Source organism: Marmota flaviventris, chromosome 19, assembly GCF_047511675.1.
Source record: "Marmota flaviventris isolate mMarFla1 chromosome 19, mMarFla1.hap1, whole genome shotgun sequence".
NCBI classification, from domain to species: domain Eukaryota; kingdom Metazoa; phylum Chordata; class Mammalia; order Rodentia; family Sciuridae; genus Marmota; species Marmota flaviventris.
Genome location: NC_092516.1, coordinates 276,366 through 295,667, shown reverse-complemented (window position 1 = coordinate 295,667; position 19,302 = coordinate 276,366). Strand labels below are relative to the sequence as shown.

Here is a 19,302-nt window from a genome sequence, read left to right as displayed (position 1 = left end):
GGCCAGAGGTGTGGAAGGTAGTGGCTGATGGGGGTGGAGAAGATGTGATAGAGGGTTGCTCCCAGCTAAGCTCTGGGCGGATGGTACTTACCAGCACCAGGAGTGGCCAGCAGTTACCGCCCCCCCCTGGCTCCTTCCTGCCCTTAGGCTACAAACAGAAGAGAGAGAAAGTGGAGGTTCTGGGCCTATAAAAAAGCAGGACACACCCACTCAGCTCCTCTGGGCCCCTCTTCTCTCTGGAGAAGCCCATCTCTGTCCCTTTGTTAAAGAAAACTCGCTTTCTACCCTGGTCTTGGCTTTTCCAGGGTGTTTAACCTTCTGCACTTGGGGGCACAAGGACCTGTTCCTGACCTAGAGGAAGTCCTGAGTTCCGGTCACCTTGACTTACCAAAGCCTCCTGACCCTGGGCAGGAAAACCTGAGAGTCCACTTCCAAGGAAGATTGCCAGAAAATTCGGGGCGGTGTGTCTTCTTCATTTTCTCTAAAGGGTTCTTTCAACAGTGTTTGTGATGCTATGTTCCACAAACATCTGGATCATCTCCAGAGAGGTCCCTGCTGGGAGTAAGCCCAGGGGTACGGGGTTTGCTTGAGGACCTGTGAAGACCCAGCAGGAGCTACATTTTATCGGGATTGCTGGGTGGTGAATTTAGGACAGTCACACTCATTTAGGTACTGATGCTAGGGAACAGGAAGCAAGAGCCCTGCTCTTCAGCTGAGACCAGGATACAGTTGGCATGCAGGCTGCAGAAACATTAGGTCCTGAACAGTGATCACAGGCAAACTCTGAACTTCAGCACAGGGTTTGGCTTTAACAGCCACATTCTTACCTGTGTTGAGAGAGTCTCCACTCTTTAAAAGTTTTTATCATCAGCTATATAATCCATGCGACTGGTGAATCCTGGTGTGGGGCACTTTGAGAAATACTTAAGTGGGCTGCAGTTGTGCCTAGGTGGTAGAGCGCTGGCCTAGCACATGTGAGGTATTGGGTTTTAGTTGTAGATGGATGCAATACCTTTATTTTGTTTATCTTATGTGGTGCTGGGGATCAAACCCAGGGCCTGGCATGTGCTAAGCAAGCGCTCTACCACTGAACCACAACCGCAGCCCCAGCAACTAAACATATTTTTTAAAAAGAAAAGAAAAAGAAGAAATACTGGGCTGGGGATGTGGCTCAAGCCGTAGCGCGCTCGCTCGCCTGGCATGCATGTGGCCCGGGGTGGATCCTCAGCACCATATACAAACAAAGATGTTGTGTCCACCGAAAAAACTAAAAAATAAATATTAAAATTCTCTCAAAAAAAAAGAAGAAGAAATACTTAAGAGCTGGCACCATGGTCACACCTTTCATCCCAATAACTCAGGAGGCTGAGGCAGGAGGATTGCAAGTTAGAGTCCAGCCTCAGCTACTTAGTGAGGTCTTAATTAACAGTGGCACGTCCCTGTTAGCCCAGCAGCTCAGGAGACCGAGACAGGATTGTGAGTGCAAAGCCAGCCTCAGCAAAAGCAAGGCACTCAGCAACTCAGTGAGACCCCGTCTTGAGAAAACCAGGACTTCAGAGGGCGATGGATGATGCTGTCCTAAAGGAGAACATTACAAAACCAGAAAACAAGCTTTTAAAATGCAAATTTTATTTGTATTTAAAAATAATGCTCAAGAGACTTAAAACAAGAGTTTCGGAGTTTCTGTGACATCCAGGTTCAGTTTGGAGTCACAAAAAGGTGCTGGCTGTCACCGAAGGCTCTGTCCAGTCTCGGGGTTGCCCATCTCTTTCTGCCTCTTCCAGTCTCTGCCTCACAGCTCTCTGCACGTTCTGACTGGCTGTGCACAAAGCCAGCGTGCAGGAAAGGAGGGTTACAAAAGAGCCTAGAGCCATCATCGTTATTCCAATACAGAGGGCCATCGCGTCAGAGAAGCCGTACACAATGACAAGTGTTCCTAGAGTCACCGTCAGTGTTCCCATGCAGGTGACAAACAGGCATTCCGAGTAAGACATGCATCCGGGCTCCTCTAGCCTCTGCAGCTTGATCCTTAGGTCACAAGTCTGGAGATGCTGGTACATTCTGAAGCCTTCCTGCAATGACTGAGAGAAGAAAACGCAAGAAAGACTGAGGTTGGTAGTGCCACCTTCTGTGAATGGTCCCAGGAGTTATCAGTCAGAACTGTGTCCACTCTCTCCAGTATCCCGAGGGCAAAAGTCAAAGGGTTGCCTTGTAAAGCTGCTCCAAGGAGATGCAGTTGGGCCGCAACAGGTGACTATGGTTTTTTTTTTTTTTTTTTTTTTTGGGGGGGGGGGTGTGTGGGTACTAGACATAGACTCCAGGGGCACTTAACCACTGAGCCACATCCCCAGACCCTTTTTTAATATTTTACTTAGAGACAGGATCTCAGTGAGTTACTTAGGGCCTCGTCAAGTTGCTGAGGCTGGCTTTGAACTTTCGATTCTCCTGCCTCTGCCTCCCGAGTCGCTGGGATCACAAGTATCTGCCGCAGCTACATGAGTTTGGGTTTTTACTGGATTTGAAGTAGAACCACCAACTCCAAGGGGCAAAAGCTAGGTCTCATCATGAATCCACAGGGCCCCTTGGGAAGAGGCTGACCCATCGATGACTGTGCCTGGAAAGTGACGGGGCGGGGCAACACTGTTGTATTGGTCAAGAGTTTGAGATTTTGCTTTCTATACTTCTCCGCTCTCAAGTGGAAGGTCTAGTCATTTCCAGCTCAGTAAAATGATTCAGCGACATCACTGTGATACTGAGCGTGTTCCTCCCTCCCTCCCTCTTGTGATGCGGGGATGGAACTTGGGACCTCACTCAGGGAAGGCCAATGCTCTGTCAGTGATCTACATCCCCAGCCCAGTACTGAGACACACTGCTACGAGCTCCTTCTGCTCTTATCTAAGTGTCTCTGCACTTAAATCTGCGAAGAAGAAACACAGGAGACCAATGGGGTCTGATTGTGCATGTACTTAGTGGAGAGCATTTGCCCAGTATTCAAGAGGCCTGGGTTCCATCCCCAGCACTGGGGGAAACAAAACAAAAAGAAACGGAGGCCGAATCCTGTTCAGTCTAACAGGAAGTGATCATCATTGGTGGAAACTGGCGCAAGGGAAAAAATCCCTGGTGCTTCTTTTAGCTGTAAATCAAAAATGGCTGATTTCATCAAAATATACAAATATACTCCATTTGGTCAATTGGATGCTAATAATTATAAACACATCATGGATCAGAGTTAATACTTGGAACCTCAGCCACAGGCATCAAATTTCAAAATGATATGTATTTTCATGACAGTGATATGATAAGCTCATCAATTACAAAGTTAAACAAAATGTTATGTTAATGTCAAATCCAGGGGGAAGTGGCAAGGGAAAAAAGTTCAAGGAGAAAAGTGTGAAAAGTTTGTTTGTGTTTGGTTTTTGTTTTTAATTTTTGTAGATGGACAGAACGCTTTTTTAAAATCTTTACGAAGTGCTAAGGATTGAACCCAGTGCCTCACATATGCCAGGCAAGTGCTCTGCCGCTGAGCTACAGGCCAGCCCTCCAGCCCCCAGCCTTTGTTTTTAATATTTATTTTTAAGTTATAGGTGGACACAATATCTTTATTTTCATGTGGTGCTGAGGATCAAACCCAGTGCCTCAGGTGTGCTAGGTTAGTGCTCTACCTCTGAGCCACAACCCTAGCCCCCACCCCCTCCAGCCCTTTGTATATTTTATTTTGAGACAGTGTCTCACTAAGTTGCTTAGAGCTTCCTTACTTGCTGAGGCAGGCCTTGAACTGGAAATCCTCCTGCCTCAGCCTCCCAAGTCACTGGGATTATGAGTGTGCCCCAACACACCTGGCGTTATAGTTTTATTTTCAAAGATCACTATATAGTTGCAAGTTGTCTTTGCAATTATATACTAAAATTTTAACTGTCAGATTACATGCTAAGTGGCACAGATTCCAATGCAAAATCTTAGATACTTAGGAACAAAAGACTGATGATCAAGGGCTGGAGATTCAGCTTTGTGGTAGAGCATTTGCCTGGGTGCAATCCCCAGCACCTCAAAACAAAATAAAAAAACACCAAACTGGGCTGGGGATATAGCTCAGTTGATAGAGGGCTTGCCTTGCATGCACAAGGTCCTGGGTTCAATCCCCAGCACACACACACACACACACACAAAAAAAAAAAAAAAAAAAAAAAAAAACCCAAACAAAACAAAACAAAAAAACACCAAACTAACAAGAAAAAATCCTAGTGGTTTTGGCCTTTCAGGTCCCTTCCCGCCTGTAATGACAATATTTTAAAATATATATATATATTTTTAGTTGTAGGTGGACACATACCTTTATTCTATTTATTTTTATGCAGTGTTGAGGATTGAAACCAGGGCCTCACACGTGCAAGGCAGGCGCTCTACCACTGAGATACAATCCCAGCCTTGATGACAATAGTTTTTTTTTTTAATATTTATTTTTTAGTTTAGTTGGACATAATATGTTTATTTATTTTATGTGGTGCTGAGGATCGAACCCAGGGCCTCACACATGCCAGGTGACTGTTCTACCCCTGAGCCACAACCCCAGCCTACCAGCCATTTTAAGTAGACTGTTGAGTTTATTCTCATGAAGTTCAGTTTAATTCTTTGTGTGTGTGTGTGTGTGTGTGTGTGTTTAAGTTTGCCTATCTTTCCTTAGTTGTTTAGTGGTAAATATTGTTTTCTTTCTATGGATTTATTGATTCGCTTCCTATTTCAGGGACCAGCTTTTGGTTTTATCTATTAATTGGAGAGTCTGTTTTCTAATTTAATTTTCATTTTTAAAAGCCTCTCTTGCATTTTTTTGGCTTATTAAGGAGTTTCAGTTCCTTACCTTGAATGCATTATATAATCTTCAATTTTTTTAATATTTATTTTTTAGGTGTAGATGGACACAACACAATGCCTTTATTTTTATGTGGTGCTGAGGATTGAACCCGAGTCCTGCCTGTTCAAGGTGAGCACTCTACCGCTGAGCCACAATCCCAGCCCCATAATCTTTAATTTTTAAAAGAAAATATTCCAATTCTATTTAGAAAAATCAAACCGAGACCACAAAGAAAAAAAAGTATTTTAGAATACATCATTCATTAAATTAGGACAAGTATCATTTATAATGACTAAAATATAAAGTGTTGAGAGGCACAGTGGTGCACACCTGTAAAATTCCAGCTATTTGGGAGACTGAGGAAGGATGATTGAGAGTTCAAGGCCAGCCTCAGCAACTTAGTGAGGCCCTTAACAGTTTAGACCTTCTCTTAGAATAAAAAATAAAAAGGGGTGGGGATGTAACTCAGAGGTTAAGTGCCCCCAGTGTTCAATCCCCAGTACTAAAAAACAAAACAAAACAAACCCCCAAAACACACCAAAACCCCCCAACCCCAAAGTGTTAGAATCCCTTAAATACAAATAACTTTAGCCAATTAAGAAGAAAACAACCAACATCCCAACAGAAAAACAATCAGAGTTCTATCCCCGAAGAAATGCAAATTGTTAATATGTATAAAAAGATACAGAGCTCAACTAACAATATCTTTAAAAGTATTTTGAGCATTTTTCAAGAATATTTAGCAAAAACTACCATTTTTTTTGAGACAGTTCTCTCTACGTTGCTTAGTACCTTGCTAAGTTGCTGAAGCTGGCCTCAAACTTGCAATTTTTCTGCCTCAGCCCCATCAGTCAGCAAACTACTAATTTCATAAAAGAAATGATCATCGTTTCTCTCACCTGGTACAACAGGTAGCTTTTTAGTAAATAAGCAAATGTCAGAAAGAGTTTTCCCTCGAAACAGACAGATGCACTTCAAGACGAGATGTCCGTAGACAGAAAGATCAACAGGGCTGTTTCATTTATATGAATTAGGCTCCTGATTGGGTCATTGAAGTAGCACGGATTCTCTAGAGGAGGAATCCTCACACATCAGGTGAGGTTTTTCTTAATCCATCCCACCATGTAAATGCCTTGGTTATTCTATAGAATAACTCTCCTTACAAGGAGAGATTGGGGGTAAATACATACAGGAGTTCATTCCAGTGTCCTCTATAAAAAATAATAAAAATAACAGAGAGAGGGACCGAGGGACTGTCTCACTTTTGGACTTTGAACTTGTGCTCACCTGATGAGGACTTGGTAAGATGTCACTTCTCAGCTGAGGCAGCTTCAGCCCAGCTGTCGGCCCTCCCTGAGCACAAGACTTAGCTGGCTTCTTGTTAAAACCCCGATTCCAGGACCCACAGGTTTCATTTCAAGTACATCTGCAACCAGCCCAGGAGCCTGCATTTTCAGAGGCACCACCTGTGCCAACAAGGGTCTCTTCACATTTTCTGTGTTCTTCACAGAACCCCAGGGCCTCATGCATGCCAGGCAAGCGCTCTACCCCAGAGCCTCATCCCCAGCCCTGCGTTCTCCAAGAAAACATTTAGAGGGGCGAGGTTAAGGAAGGCTGGCATTTGTTCACTGCCAAATAATTTCATTTAAGAAACCTTGGAGACTGGACAGAGTCGCGCACACCTGTAATCCCAGCAGCTCTGGAGGCTGAGGCAGGAGGATTGCGAATTAAAAGCCAGCCTCATCAATTTAGCAAGGCCCTGAGCAACTTAGTGAGACCCTATCTTTAAATAAAATGTAAAACAGGGCTGGGGGTGTGGCTCAGTGGTCAAGTGCTCCAGTTCAATCCCCATTACAAAAAAAAAAAAAAAAAAAAAAAAAAAATCACACACACACACACACACTGTTGTAGATGGGCAGAATGCCTTTATTTGCTTATTTTTATGTGGTGCTGCGGATGAAACCCAGTGTCTCACACAGGTTAGGCAAAGTGCTCTGCCGCTGGGCTACAGCCCCTCCCCAGTGCTAACCATTTTAAATGCTGAGCCGAAATGTTTCAATCTGAGGTTAAAATTAACCGCTTAAGTAATTTGCCACTTTCTCTCCCTGTCCAGACCATTATATTAAAATGATCACTACCATAACTCAAATTTTACTTTAATCACATGCACTAATTCCTTTAGCATCCAGGCACTGATGATCTTCTCATGATTCATAAAGTTCTAATAAGGGTCTTGTTTGAATATTAACACTAGCTGTAGGCAGGGAGAGTGGTCATCAATTTTAAGGAAAAATTATGTAGGAAGTGCAGAACTTTCGAGTGTTGAATTGAATGGCAAGACTCCTTTGGGAGTTGAACCCTTAAATACCTGTGGGAGTTTGGGTTGTGCGATTAGAGAGCATCACATTTGACAAATTCTTTGCATCTTCATTTTATTTCTCACAGTCACCGAAATCCAGTGTGATCTTTATGAAATATCTAGACCACCTTAGATATATCCAAGGCTCTAAATTTTTATGCTTACTACCGTTTCTAAACAAACTAAATTCTGGGGCTGGGGCTCAATGGTAGAGCGAGCACTTACCTAGCATGTGTGAGGGCCTGGGTTCAATCCCCAGCACCACATAAAACTAAATAAACAAAATAAAGGTATTGTGTCCATCTACAACTAAAAACATATATTTTTAAAAAATTGAAAACAAACAAACAAACAAAAAACCACACACACACACACAAAAATTAAATTCTTTATTTGTGCGTGTGTACGTGTGTGCGTGTGTGCGTGCGCACGCACGTGTGTTGCTGGGAACCCAGGTACATGCTAGGCAAGAGCTCTACCAGCCAAGCCGTATACCCAGCCAAAATCCTACTCTCTTCACAGCTCTCTCATAGGAAGGATGGATTCCAGAAACCTGCAGCACTGGCCTCACCGACCCCACAGGAGAGTGAGTTACTGCAGCACACAGTTTTATTCTCCTCTGGGCTCCTGGGTAGACCACTCCACTGGCCAGCTGGAAGAGTCCCCTATACTTCTCCAGCCTGGGAAACCTAATAGCTAGTATTTGGACATTTTTTTTTTTCCATTATAATTCAGATTATCAACAATTCCATAACTGTGGCATTCCCTTGTCAAAATACAGGTGTTTTTGTCAAGTATTTTAAGTCTAGTGGGGCATGGTTGTACATGCCTGTCATCCCAGCAACTTGGGAGGCTGAGGCAGGAGGATGGCAAGTTTGAGGCCAAAGTCAGTAATTTAGCAAGGCCTTAAGCAACATAGTAAAAACCTGCCCCGAAATGAAAAATAAAGGGACTAGCAATGTGGCTCAATGGTTAAGCACCACTAAATTCAACCCCTGATTAAAAAAAAAAAAAGGAATTTAAAATACTTAGGGAAAATATCACACACATACTAGATGCATGAGCAAACGGCCTCATCATATTCAACAAAACAAAGTTGTAGGCCAAAGAGTCACTTGGCATTGAAAAATCATGTGGATATCCCTGAAGATTAGATCACATTGGGATTATGACTATGTATGTGGTGCTCCTCCCGCAGAGCAGCAGGCTTTGAGATCTGGCTCCCTTAGAACCTTTCTTTGGAGGACAAACAAAAGCCCATCCTCTACAGTCCATGGAATTGCGGGAATCACTAAGTTTTGCATTTTAGACATTTTGTAAAAAAAGTATCACGTTATTTATTTAAAAAAATACATTTATTTGTTTATATGTGGTGCCGAGGCACTAGGCGAACACTTTCCCGCTGAGCCACAACCAACCCCAGCCCTACAATGTTATTTATGCTGCCAAAAATACAAGTGAGACTGAAGACTTTCACTCCTGGCCTCTGAACCATGTCATCTTTGAAAGGACACCTCATACTACCCTAAGTCCACCACTTACTGCTTGGGATGTGCCGGTGAAAGGCTGAGAAGTCATCTACCACCTCAGTGTATCTGACAACTGAACAAACCTCACACGCGGCCCAGCCTCCAGTGTCTTGGCACTGTCACACGTGAGTGACGTGGAAAACAGGAAGCTTATGGATGGTACAAAGTTCTTCCAGCAGGCGGGATGCAACCCGGGGCCTCTCCACATTAACGTGTCTGTGTTCATTTCCTCACCACCTATGCGCCTAACTCTGACCACCAAGACCCAACACGAGCCACACCATCTGCCACGGTTTAGTGTCATCTCCCAAAAGCTCATGTGCGAACCAGGTTCAGAGGTGAAATGACTGGGTCACAGGAGCTTCAACCTCATCAGTGCACTACTCCTCTGATATGAGGAACGGGTGGCACCATAGGCCTGAGTCAAACTGGACGCTGCCAACATTACATTTTAATAGTAAAATAACAAAACTGTAATTAACATTATATTTTAATAATCCAACACGACCATGGAGAAGCACTCTACTTTCCCTCTATTACATTAGCAAATACATAGGACAAAATTAAAAAATAGACTTCACTTCAAAGCACTGGCTCTTAGAACCAGGTACATGTCAGAATCCCCAGTGCAGGTTTCTAAGATATTTAGGTACAGGCCACCCTTTTGGAGAAGGTTGCAAGGGGGTCAGGACTGAGTTTTTAATTGGTTCTTTGTGGTGCGAGGGAGGGCACGCAGGGCCGTGGGTGTGCTCCTCTAGTACTCCACCCAGCCCAGGGCCCAAGTATTTCTGAAAGCTCTTGGGGTGACCGCCGCTCCGGCTGGGCGAGTCACTGATTTGGGGTTGACTGGGCGACTTTGGCCTTCTTCAGCCACTGTTTGGGGGTTTTGGGAGATTTTCTTGCAGATTTGCTGGGACTAGTAAAGAGCTTGGCCTCTGGCTTTTTTGGAGTCTGTCTCAGGTCTTTTTTCCCCAGTGCAGGGTTTCTTTCTGTTTTCTTCTGTCCCACTTTTGGCTGCTTTGTTGGGCCTTTTCCTGGGGTCTCGGGCTCTGCAGATTCCGGGGTCTCTGGAGCTGGCGGGGCCTTTCTCTTCTTGGCACGAGGGGTGCTGGGGCCAAGACTTTTCTTGGGAGACTTCTTTCCTGTGGCCTGGTTTTGCAACCAAAAAGAAGAGAGTTAAATCGGGAACAAATAAACAAACAACCCTGGCATCTGTTCCAGGGTTACTGCTTTTGAGTGAACTCCTAAGGCGGTCTCAGCACGCAGATGGAGAACCGGCCCTTTCTGCTGCTTTGCAGACATTGTGAGTCAGTCACGGGCCACAGCTGACTGTGAAAGGAACCCAGAGTCTCCCTGGTCCAATGAGGGAAACCACCTTTCCCAGTGGTTGAGGGGAGAACCATGGAAACAAGCCTTGGGGGAACAGTAGGTGACAGTGACCCCTGCTGCCTCTGCTCCACGGCACAGTGAATTCTCTTCAGGAGGGTTGGGAAGGGCTTTCAGAGCAGGTGTAGAGAACCCTGCCAGGAGACTACTAGCAACCACCCCCAGAGCCAGGTTTTGAGGCTCATGGGGGGTGGGGTGCCACATGCCAGGGATCCTAGGTTTCCCCAGCAGCCCAGATGGCTGCTGGTGGGACCTAGCCATGGGCTGTGTGGCCAACTAAGAAGTGGGCTGCTTTGTTTTTATGTAAACACAGAGTATAGATTTTATTATTATGGAAAATTTGAACACAAAAATAAAACTCCCTAAGAATCCTAATCTGTTATAACCACCCCTAGTATTAAAAATGATTCCTAGTAAACGTGGAACGTTGCTGCCAGGACACAGACGCACCCTGTCTTTGCTCCTCAGTGGGCACAAGTTGTGAGCACTACTGCCCTGATCACACCTCCCAGAGTGGTTCCCTGGGGCCTGTCACTGCGGCCTGGCTGGCTGTGCTCCCACTTAAGTCCTAACACATCACCTGGCAGTCCCATTGTAACAGAACAGCTTTTTCTAAAAACATTCAGAGTTTATGAGCACTACTACGATCACCTATATATTAAAAAACTCAAGCTGGACATGGTGGCAAACACTTGTAATCCCAGTGGCTTGGGAGGCTGAGGCAGGAGGCAAATTCAAAGTCAGCCTCAGGGGCTGGGGATGTGGCTCAAGCGATAGCGCGCTCGTCTGGCATGCGTGTGGCCCGGGTTCGATCCTCAGCACCACGTACAAAGATGTTGTGTCCACTGAGAACTAAAAAATAAATATTAAAAATTCTCAAAAAAAAAAAAAAAAACCCCCAAAAACAAAACAACAACAAAAAAACCAAAGTCAGCCTCAGAAACTTAGTGTGGCACCGTCTCAAAATAAAAAGGGCTGGGGATGTGGCTCAGTGGTTGAGTGCCCCTGGGTTCAAAACACAAAACCTCAAAAAACTTAAAGGAACCTCTGCTCCCACCTGGTGGGGACCATGTGCCACAGCAGGTAGAGGCTCAGCTAAGAGGAGCACTGTGTCTTCTATGAACACACAAGGGCAATGTTCTAGTCTCTCAGGGACCTACTACCACTCCCCTTTATTTTTAAGAGCTCCCCAATAACTGGACAAGATAATGTATGAGTAGAAAGATTATCAAGGATCCAAAAAGTGGGAGTGGGTTATGGTTCAGTGGTAGAACATTTACTTGCCTAGCATGTAGGAGGCCCCGGGGTTGATCCTTAGCATCACATAATAAATAAATAAAATATCGTGTCCACCTACAACTAAAACATATATATTACTTGAAGGTATCTGCAAAAACCCACGAAGCCAGATTCCTACAATGAGCCACTGCAGGCCCAGGGCCCAGGGCGAGGAGTCAAGGTGCGAGGTTTTCACGGCAGGATCTAGGAAGTTTCCTGAGATTAATTATGTGTTGAGACAAGACCTACTTTTAGGAACAGAAATAAATACCCAAATTTCCACCCTTGTCTGCCTTTTAAATCCATAGGAAATGTTTTTTATTCTTACAGATTATAATCATGGTTCTCGAGGCTTACTCTAGTAATTTTCATCTTCTGTCATTGACATAGCAGTCACAAAACATTTCACTGTGAATAAATGTCAATAAAAATACCTTAACATTTTCTTTAGCCAGAGAGCTGCCTATTGGTACCAGCTGTGGAATTTCCTCATCAGACGTATCTGCTGCTTTTAACTGGGGCTTTACCAGTTTGGTCTTTTTCTTCTGGGACCCAGGGCTCTTCGCTGGACCCCCAGTTTTAGGTGCCGCAGCGTCACCTTTACTTAGGGCTGCAGCCTCCCTAGCCCGTTGCCTTAACTTCTTGTTTTTCTTCTTCTTCAACTTCTGTTTTTCACGGAGTTTTCTCTCTTTCTCTTTTTGCTTCGCTTCCTACCAACAACCAACAGTATAATTTTAGCGGTGAATATTTCTACAGAAAAACCAGTGGCAGAGAGTCAGCACTGGCGGTTCTGGGTACTCATCATCTCCTGGGAAACCTTAGCAATACTGAGAGGAGAGCACCTGCACCTCAACTCCGCTTCATTCCCAACTCTTGGCCAAGACGCACCTCATGCAGCATGTTGCACACTGGCAGATGGTGAAAACCATTCTCAGTTGTGAGTAATAAGTAACCCCAAATTATATGGTCTGTGAACTATTAGCTCAGGAAAGCCGTTATTAAAGGGAATCCTGACCTCCCCCCCATTTCAGACAGTAGTCAAAAGTTAAAGACAACAAAATATTTACACAGGTAGGGTAGGCTCAGCGGTGCATTTCTGTAATCCTAGCTATGTAGGAGGCTGAGGCAGGAGGATCAAAGTTCAAGGCCAGCCTGGGTAATTTAGCAAGACCCTGCCTCAAAGACCAAAAATCTAAAACAAGGCTGGGATGCAAATCAAAGGTCGAGTGAGTGCCCAAGGGTTCCACGTCCAGTACTTTAGCTGTGTGAGCCAACTGCCAATTATTTACACCAGTATTAACTAATCTCGTGAGCGAAGTGGGAACAATGAACACAAAAGCACAGCCCCCAGGGAGGCTGGGCAGTGATGGAGACTGAGCAGTCCTCTGGAAGCCAAGCTCCAACCCTGACCTTTTCAAGCCCATCCAGCGTTTAAGGTCAGACTAACCTTTTTTTCCTTCAGTTTACGGAAGGACACTCTGTCGTTCTCATTCTGACAGCTGACAAAAGAGGAAAAGACGGGAAGGGAAACAGACCTCTCAGTCTTCACAAAGAGAAGCTTCACGCTCTCCCACTTCTGGAACAGAGAGGAGAATGTCACCTGTGTGCAATGTGCTTCCTTTGAAGGATCAATGGATGCACTTGTCAGACCTTACCTCTGGCAGTTTCTCTGAGAGAGTTTTTGTGATGGTAATGATGTTTTCAATAATGTGCTGAATCTGCATCCCAGTGTGACCGATGCGTATAGTGCTGAAATTTAATTTAGTTACTAGATGAAAAATTTTAAAAATGTCAAAAAAAAAAAAAAAAAAAACCCAACAACCACAGGCAATGTCTGTGAGAAATAAAAATACATAAAACCTGAAGTTTTTTTTTTTTTTTTTTTAAAGAGAGAAATGCTAAAATCTTAGGCTCCAAGTAAGTTCTAAATAAAGATTATAATCTTTCATTCTAAATTGTCTTCACTGTCTTACCACACAGGGGTGATTGAAGCACTGGCCCCTAACTGTGGAAGGCTGGGCAGGCCCGCAGGCAGCGCCATGGGAGGGTCCACCTCCATCCCACAAAACCCACAGGCTGCTTGGGCCCTGCAGCTGTTGTCAGGGAACCGCCAGGAAGCTCACTGGCTACCTTACAGTTCCACTGCCTGGACCCAGCTGTCACCCAAAAGAGAGTCCCTGCCTCTCAAGTAACAGCACTTTCTGGCAAGAGCCTAGCCAATCCCTCCAGCAAAGCACAGCAAGAGGTGTGGAAGGAGGACAAGCTGCAGCTGTGACCCACACCTCCCTCAGCCCAAGGCTGGCCCCGCCAGCCCAGCTGCCTGCTGGCTCCTGGTCCGCCCCAGGCAGACAGGACCAGAGCCCACCCGCCTCGCTCACCCCTCTCTGGTTTACCTGAGGCACACTGTCTGCGCCACACTCCCTACCATCTAAAGCTGAGAGGAAATCACTCCTTAAAAGTTGCTTCCTGGCACTCAAGTCTGGGCACGGGGCCTCCACCTACCTCTGTGTCCCAGATTAAGATCAAACCAAGAGGCCAGTGGGGGAGCGAGACTGACCAAATCCCACTGCTATACTGTGTGCCCATACACATAAGTAACAATCTCACCACTAGGCACAATGCACCAATTAAAAAATAAATAAATAAACCAAGAGACAAAGCAAACATGCTGTAAAATCTGATGGAACAGGGACACTGAATTCAATAACAAGAAATCAAACCAAGACTGAGGCAGAACTTCACTTCAAGGATGATCTGCAAACTCTGAATTACACTGATGTTGCCCAAGCATCAGTCCTATTCACCAGTCACTAGCCACATGCGCCTACCTAAAATCATGTAAAAAACTCAGTTCCACAGATGCAGCCACATGTGGCTAGGGGCTACTGTCGAGAGCCAGCAGTGATGGAGACCATTTCCACCAGAGGAGAAACGTCTATTAAGCAGCCCTACCTGAGAGAGCCGAATACTTCTAAGGAAGGGGTTTTGGCTTTAATGGAAGAACCTGGTTTCATAAACAGTGCCCCTCTAAAAAGTGGATAAATCACTATTAACTATAAGATTTAAAGAGGCCCCAAATGTCTGTTGCCCACCTGCAAGAACCACTCTTGGAGATGTTTAGGACAGTTCCACCTACAGAGCTGTTGATTTCTTTCGATAAATTCTTTGCCAGAAGGTTCACAGGAACTGGAACTCTACAAAAACACACGAGAATCAGAACACAGCACACACATTATCATTTCTATGCTATAAGTCCAGTCCCTGCAGAGAAGCTTACTTCTTCCTGCGGTAGAAATGCTTCCCTATGTGTGAGGGCAAAAGCCGCCGGATTCTGTCATCTGCGAGGAAGAAGTCAAAACTACTCAGAAGGCGGAGCTTGGCTTCATAGGCTTTATACTCTGTTTTTAAGGCTTTGAAAGGGATAATCTAGAAAATACAAAGAGTAAAAATACAAGAGATTAAGAACCCAAACAAGGAGAAAAAAACACTTGGGCTAAAATTCGTATTCAGAGTTTTAAAATGTCCTAAAAGCCATGCCTCTCACAGGGCGTTGAACACATGTGCGCCAAAAATGTATCAGGCGCTATGCTAAAAGTAGGAATAGAGAGGCAAATGACAAAGGACACTAGCCAAAGCTCCCGGGGAAAATAAAGAACACCAACAACTATAAAAGAGGGTAATGCTCCCTAAAAGACACGACACTTTGCGAGGACAGAGACATAAATGGAAAACTTTTTTTGTAATTTGTAAGATATAAGTTACTGATGCAAACTCTAGCTTTTAGGTCACAAACCTCAACAACTCCTCTATCACAGGCAAGACAGAAAATACATCTTACTCAGAGCCATAAAAGTCAAATTTTAAAACACAGAAAATACTAAACAATATAGCAATGCACTATCACTTCCTTTCAATTAAATCTTTGAAATGACTTGGAAAATATTAACCTGCTTCCTACCCGAGAGATGGTTTTAATTCCATGCTTGTTCAAAAGTTTTCTGTAGAAACGTTCTGTCTCTTCAATTGATGGGTGCTCATCCTTAGTGAATAAACAGACTTCTGACAGATCTGATCGAATACCATGAGGCAAGGACCTGCAAAACATGAGACGGAACCAAGGAGTGAAGCGCGGCTCTAGAGAAGGGGATGCTTACATTAGCCAAAACATGCACTTCGTGCCATCTTCATAATCTTCACCCGTGCTATTTAAGCAAATACTGTTCTAAGAACCACATCTAGAAACGTATCTAGGAGTGAGGCACGCACACCTGCAATCCCAGCTACTCAACGGGCTGAGGCAAGAGAACTGCAAGTTCAAAGCTAGCCTCAGCAACTTAGTATGGGGCTCTGAGCAACTGAGCAAAACTCGGTCTCTTAAAAAAATAAAAAAGGCTGGAGAAGTAGCTCAGTGGTTAAGCACCCCTGGGTTCAATGCCCAGCACCAAAAAGAAAAAAGCAGGTACCTGGATTCAATTCCTAGTAACAAAACAGAGAAGAAATACTTTTAGGGCCAGGGTGTAACTTAGAAGTAGTATCCTTGCCTCACACATGTGAGGAGTGTGAGGTTCACTCCCCAGTACTGTTAAAAAAAAAAAAAAAAAAAAGACTAGTTTTCAACACTAGGTTTTTTGGATCAACAGACCTAATAGCTCTCAGAAAACTAACGGCATTTCTAGAAATGGAGAAGGGACATAAGATTCAAGTAAAGTGCTAGGAATGGTGGTGCACACCTGCTACGCAGAAGGCTGAGACAGAAGGATCACAAGTTCAAGGCCAATTTGGGCAAAATAAAAAGGGTTGGCTATGCAGCTCAGTGTACAGTGCCTCTGGGTTCAATCCCAGCACAGGGGTGGGGATTCAAGTAATCCACCTAAAACACCCACACACCAAAATATCAATTAACATTTGAGACATAATAAGAGTTAAAATATGGGCTGGGAATGTGGCTCAGGCGGCAGTGCGCTCACTTGGCATGCATGCGGCCCTGGGTTCGATCCTCAACACCACATACAAATAAAAATGTTGTGTCTGCCGAAAACTAAAAAATAAATATTAAAATCCCCCCTTCTCTCAAAAAAAAAAAAAAAAAAAAAAAAATAATCATCAAGATACCTAAAGAGTACATATATAATTATTAAGATTATTAACTCTATAAATAACATAACTTAAAAAAAAAAAGGGGACAACATGGAACAAACCAAGAAGAACCAGTAAACACACACTGTTGAGTCTTTTTTTAGTTTTCAGCAGACACAACATCTTTGTTTGTATGTGGTGCTGAGGATCAAACTCGGGCCGCACGCATGCCAGGTGAGCGCGCTACCGCTTGAGCCACATCCCAGTCCACGGTTGAGTCTTAAACAGAATTTCTTAGGCCTACATGTTCTGAAGAAACATTTCCTTGGTTAAAAGAGAAAGGAAATAATCACCCCTACACACTGCTTTCTTAAGCAGAGCTGGCTCTTTGACAGACTGGATAGAAAAGCAGTGTTGCCAGATAGAATAAAAACTGTTAAACTTGAGTTTCAGATCAAAAAGTAACATCAGTAGGTCCCAAACAGTGTATGGAATCTACTTGTAGTAAAAAAAAATTATTTGTATTTTTATTTGCTAAATCTGCCCAATCTAGGGAAAAGCAATCTGACTCAATAATCTGACTTGCAGGAATAATATATAATCAGAGTACCTTTTCTATAAAAAGGAGTTCAATGCCAAGCTTTTCAGTTTCTCTTAAGGAGTCTGGACCTCAAATATTTCAGTTTGATATGTTAAGAGCTACTTATTTTACTTTAAATCTCTCTCTTCCTTTTTTTTTTTTTTTGGGTACCAGGGATTGAACTCAGGGTCACTGGACCACTGAGCCATATCCTCAGCCCTCTTTTGTATTTTACTTAAGAGAAAGGGTCTCACTGAGTTGCTTAGGGCCTGGCTTTTTGCTGAGGCTGGTCTTGATTTGCCATCCTTCTGTATCAGCCTCCCAAGCCCTGGGATTACAGGTGTACCCTGCTTGCTTTAGATCTTTCAAGCACTAGGTTTTCGAATGGACATCTAATAGCCTCAGGAAAACTGGTGACATTTCTAGATAATTTAAGTCCCAATTGCTATTGTTCTTTTAGGCATCAATGCTTTGTCTCAGATTTTTGAGTTTGTGAAGTTTGCATTAGAAACAAAGGTGCAATTGTTAGAAGGAACAAGTACATTAAAAAACGTAGAAAAATCAGAACTCACAATCTGATCCTCAGTTCTTTTTCTGGAATTTTCCATAATACCACCATTAAAAATAAATTTTCATTCTCATTCAAAAGCAAGCCATTGTCGTTCTTCCTGGACCTGGAATGCGTCAACAGAGCTTCCAATGCCTTTTTAATCTGCAAAGTGGAGATAAGTTAAATCATCCCAAACGAATTCAACATTCGTCCCTCCCACAATATATATATTTGCTCCACCCTCTATTCTAACAGGCTACCTCTACCACCTATTTATTAGGATCCTGAAATACATACTCAGGAATTCAAGTATCCATCAAGACGCCCAAGTATTCTCCTGAGCGCGGTTTACCCAAGGCGCCTGGAAGCACGATTCTCCTGTCCTCCATAAGAGGCCAGTAACCCAGGAAACGCGCAAAACAAACGGTAGTTGCATTCCCTGAGTATTCCGCGCCAGGTCGCTGGCCAAAGCGGTTCACACGCATCATCTTTCCGGCGACGCTGGGACACCGCGGGCTTTTCTGAAACCCGTTTTAAACGAGAGATGCCAGGCGTCCCGACCTCCCTAGGGATGCCAAGTCGGCTCGGTCTCACCCGAAACGCCAGGCCACACTTGCGAATCCCGCTCCAGAGCCAGGCCGCCCGGGGTCAGCAGGGGTCCGTCTATCTGCAAGCACTGACCGCGGGTCCCAGGGCACCGCCACCCAGCCACCCTCCTAGGGCTGCGGGCTCGTGCACCCCGGCGCGGAGGCCGCGTCGGGTTTCCCGGCCCCAGCCGTCCCCCTGTGAAGCCCCCTTCCCGGGGGCCGCTCACCTGCTCCTGGTCCAGCTGGTTCCGCGAGGTCGGAGCAGCCGGGGTCGAAGCAGAGGTGGCAGAAGCAGCCGAGGCCTCCGCTGGGGTGGAGGCCGCGCCGTCCATCGCGCCCTCACCTCGTGCGGACTCGCTGCAGCAGCTCGGCGCCGCTTCCTCGTGCGCACGCACCAGCGAGGCCCGGAACCGGAAACTCAGGGCCCGACCCGAGTCCCGCGTCATTTCCGGGAGGGCGCGCAGTGGGGTTCCTGGGCGTGGCGCGGCCGTGGCCGCCAGGGTGGCGGCGAGGGCCCCGAGGCAGCGCCTCCCCGCGGGGCACCCCCCGCTTTCCGAGGGGCACGGGGCGCGGCGACACTTGTCGCTCTCACGTGAAACCAGCCGAGAAAGCGCCTCGAGGCGGAGAAGGCCCTGTGCGGCCTGGGGCCGGCGGCCGGGGCGCGGAGTCCCGCCTGCACCTGCCACTGCGGGCTGGCTCTGGGGACGCCTCCCCGGGCTGGTGGCAGTTCGGGGACATTCAGAAGGACAAACACCTGGGGCGTCGTTCAGCGGCGAGAGGGACCGAAAGGTGAGCCAGCCCCGCCCCCAGGACTGGCGGGAGGCGCGAGCCTCGGCTGCCCAGGAGCCGCGAGCGGGGCGCGGAGGGACCGTCCGCGTCCTCGGCTCGGTCCCCGCAGCCCGTCACGGAGCAGCGTCGCCGCCCCTCCAGAGACGTCCTGGGCAGGTTTGGGAAGGGTCTCGGCTTCTTTCTGGAGGCTTGGCGCTCGCGGCCCCGCCCCTGGCCTGTTCCTCGTGGGAGACGGCTCGGGAGGCGGTTTGCGGCGGAGCCTGGTAGTGGGCCCTCCACGACGTTTCCGTCTTCCTGCACCTACCATTAGACGTTTTGA

At 45.7% G+C, this 19,302-nt stretch overlaps 1 protein-coding gene across 2 annotated transcripts; it reads right to left on the bottom strand.

Moving 5' to 3' along the window:
* Nucleotides 1-9,209: 9,209 nt before the first annotated feature.
* Nucleotides 9,210-18,591, bottom strand: Rsl1d1 (ribosomal L1 domain containing 1). Of its 2 annotated transcripts, XM_027940686.2 has the most exons (9): nucleotides 18,422-18,591; nucleotides 17,630-17,769; nucleotides 15,360-15,495; nucleotides 14,679-14,827; nucleotides 14,494-14,595; nucleotides 13,057-13,150; nucleotides 12,849-12,977; nucleotides 11,836-12,111; nucleotides 9,210-9,886 (listed from the first exon to the last, which is right to left on the bottom strand). In XM_027940686.2, the coding sequence occupies exons 1-9, from the start codon at nucleotides 18,524-18,526 to the stop codon at nucleotides 9,566-9,568; spliced, it is 1,452 nt and encodes a 483-aa protein (XP_027796487.2). In that variant the 5' UTR covers nucleotides 18,527-18,591; the 3' UTR covers nucleotides 9,210-9,565. The 2 variants fall into 2 exon arrangements, with proteins under 2 accessions (XP_027796487.2, XP_027796488.2); XM_027940687.2 differs by lacking the exon at nucleotides 11,836-12,111.
* Between the last annotated feature and the right edge of the window lie 711 nt (nucleotides 18,592-19,302).

What these genes read in the sequence shown, in the direction of transcription:
- Rsl1d1 (XM_027940686.2), bottom strand. Translation starts at nt 18,526, where the DNA reads ATGGACGGCGCGGCCTCCACCCCAGCGGAGGCCTCGGCTGCTTCTGCC. An exon ending in GAATTAAAACCATCTCTCGG is followed by an intron (nt 14,828 to 15,359) that starts GTAGGAAGCAGG and finishes TGTATTTTCTAG; the next exon opens with ATTATCCCTTTCAAAGCCTT. An exon ending in CATTTCTACCGCAGGAAGAA is followed by an intron (nt 14,596 to 14,678) that starts GTAAGCTTCTCT and finishes GTGTTTTTGTAG; the next exon opens with AGTTCCAGTTCCTGTGAACC.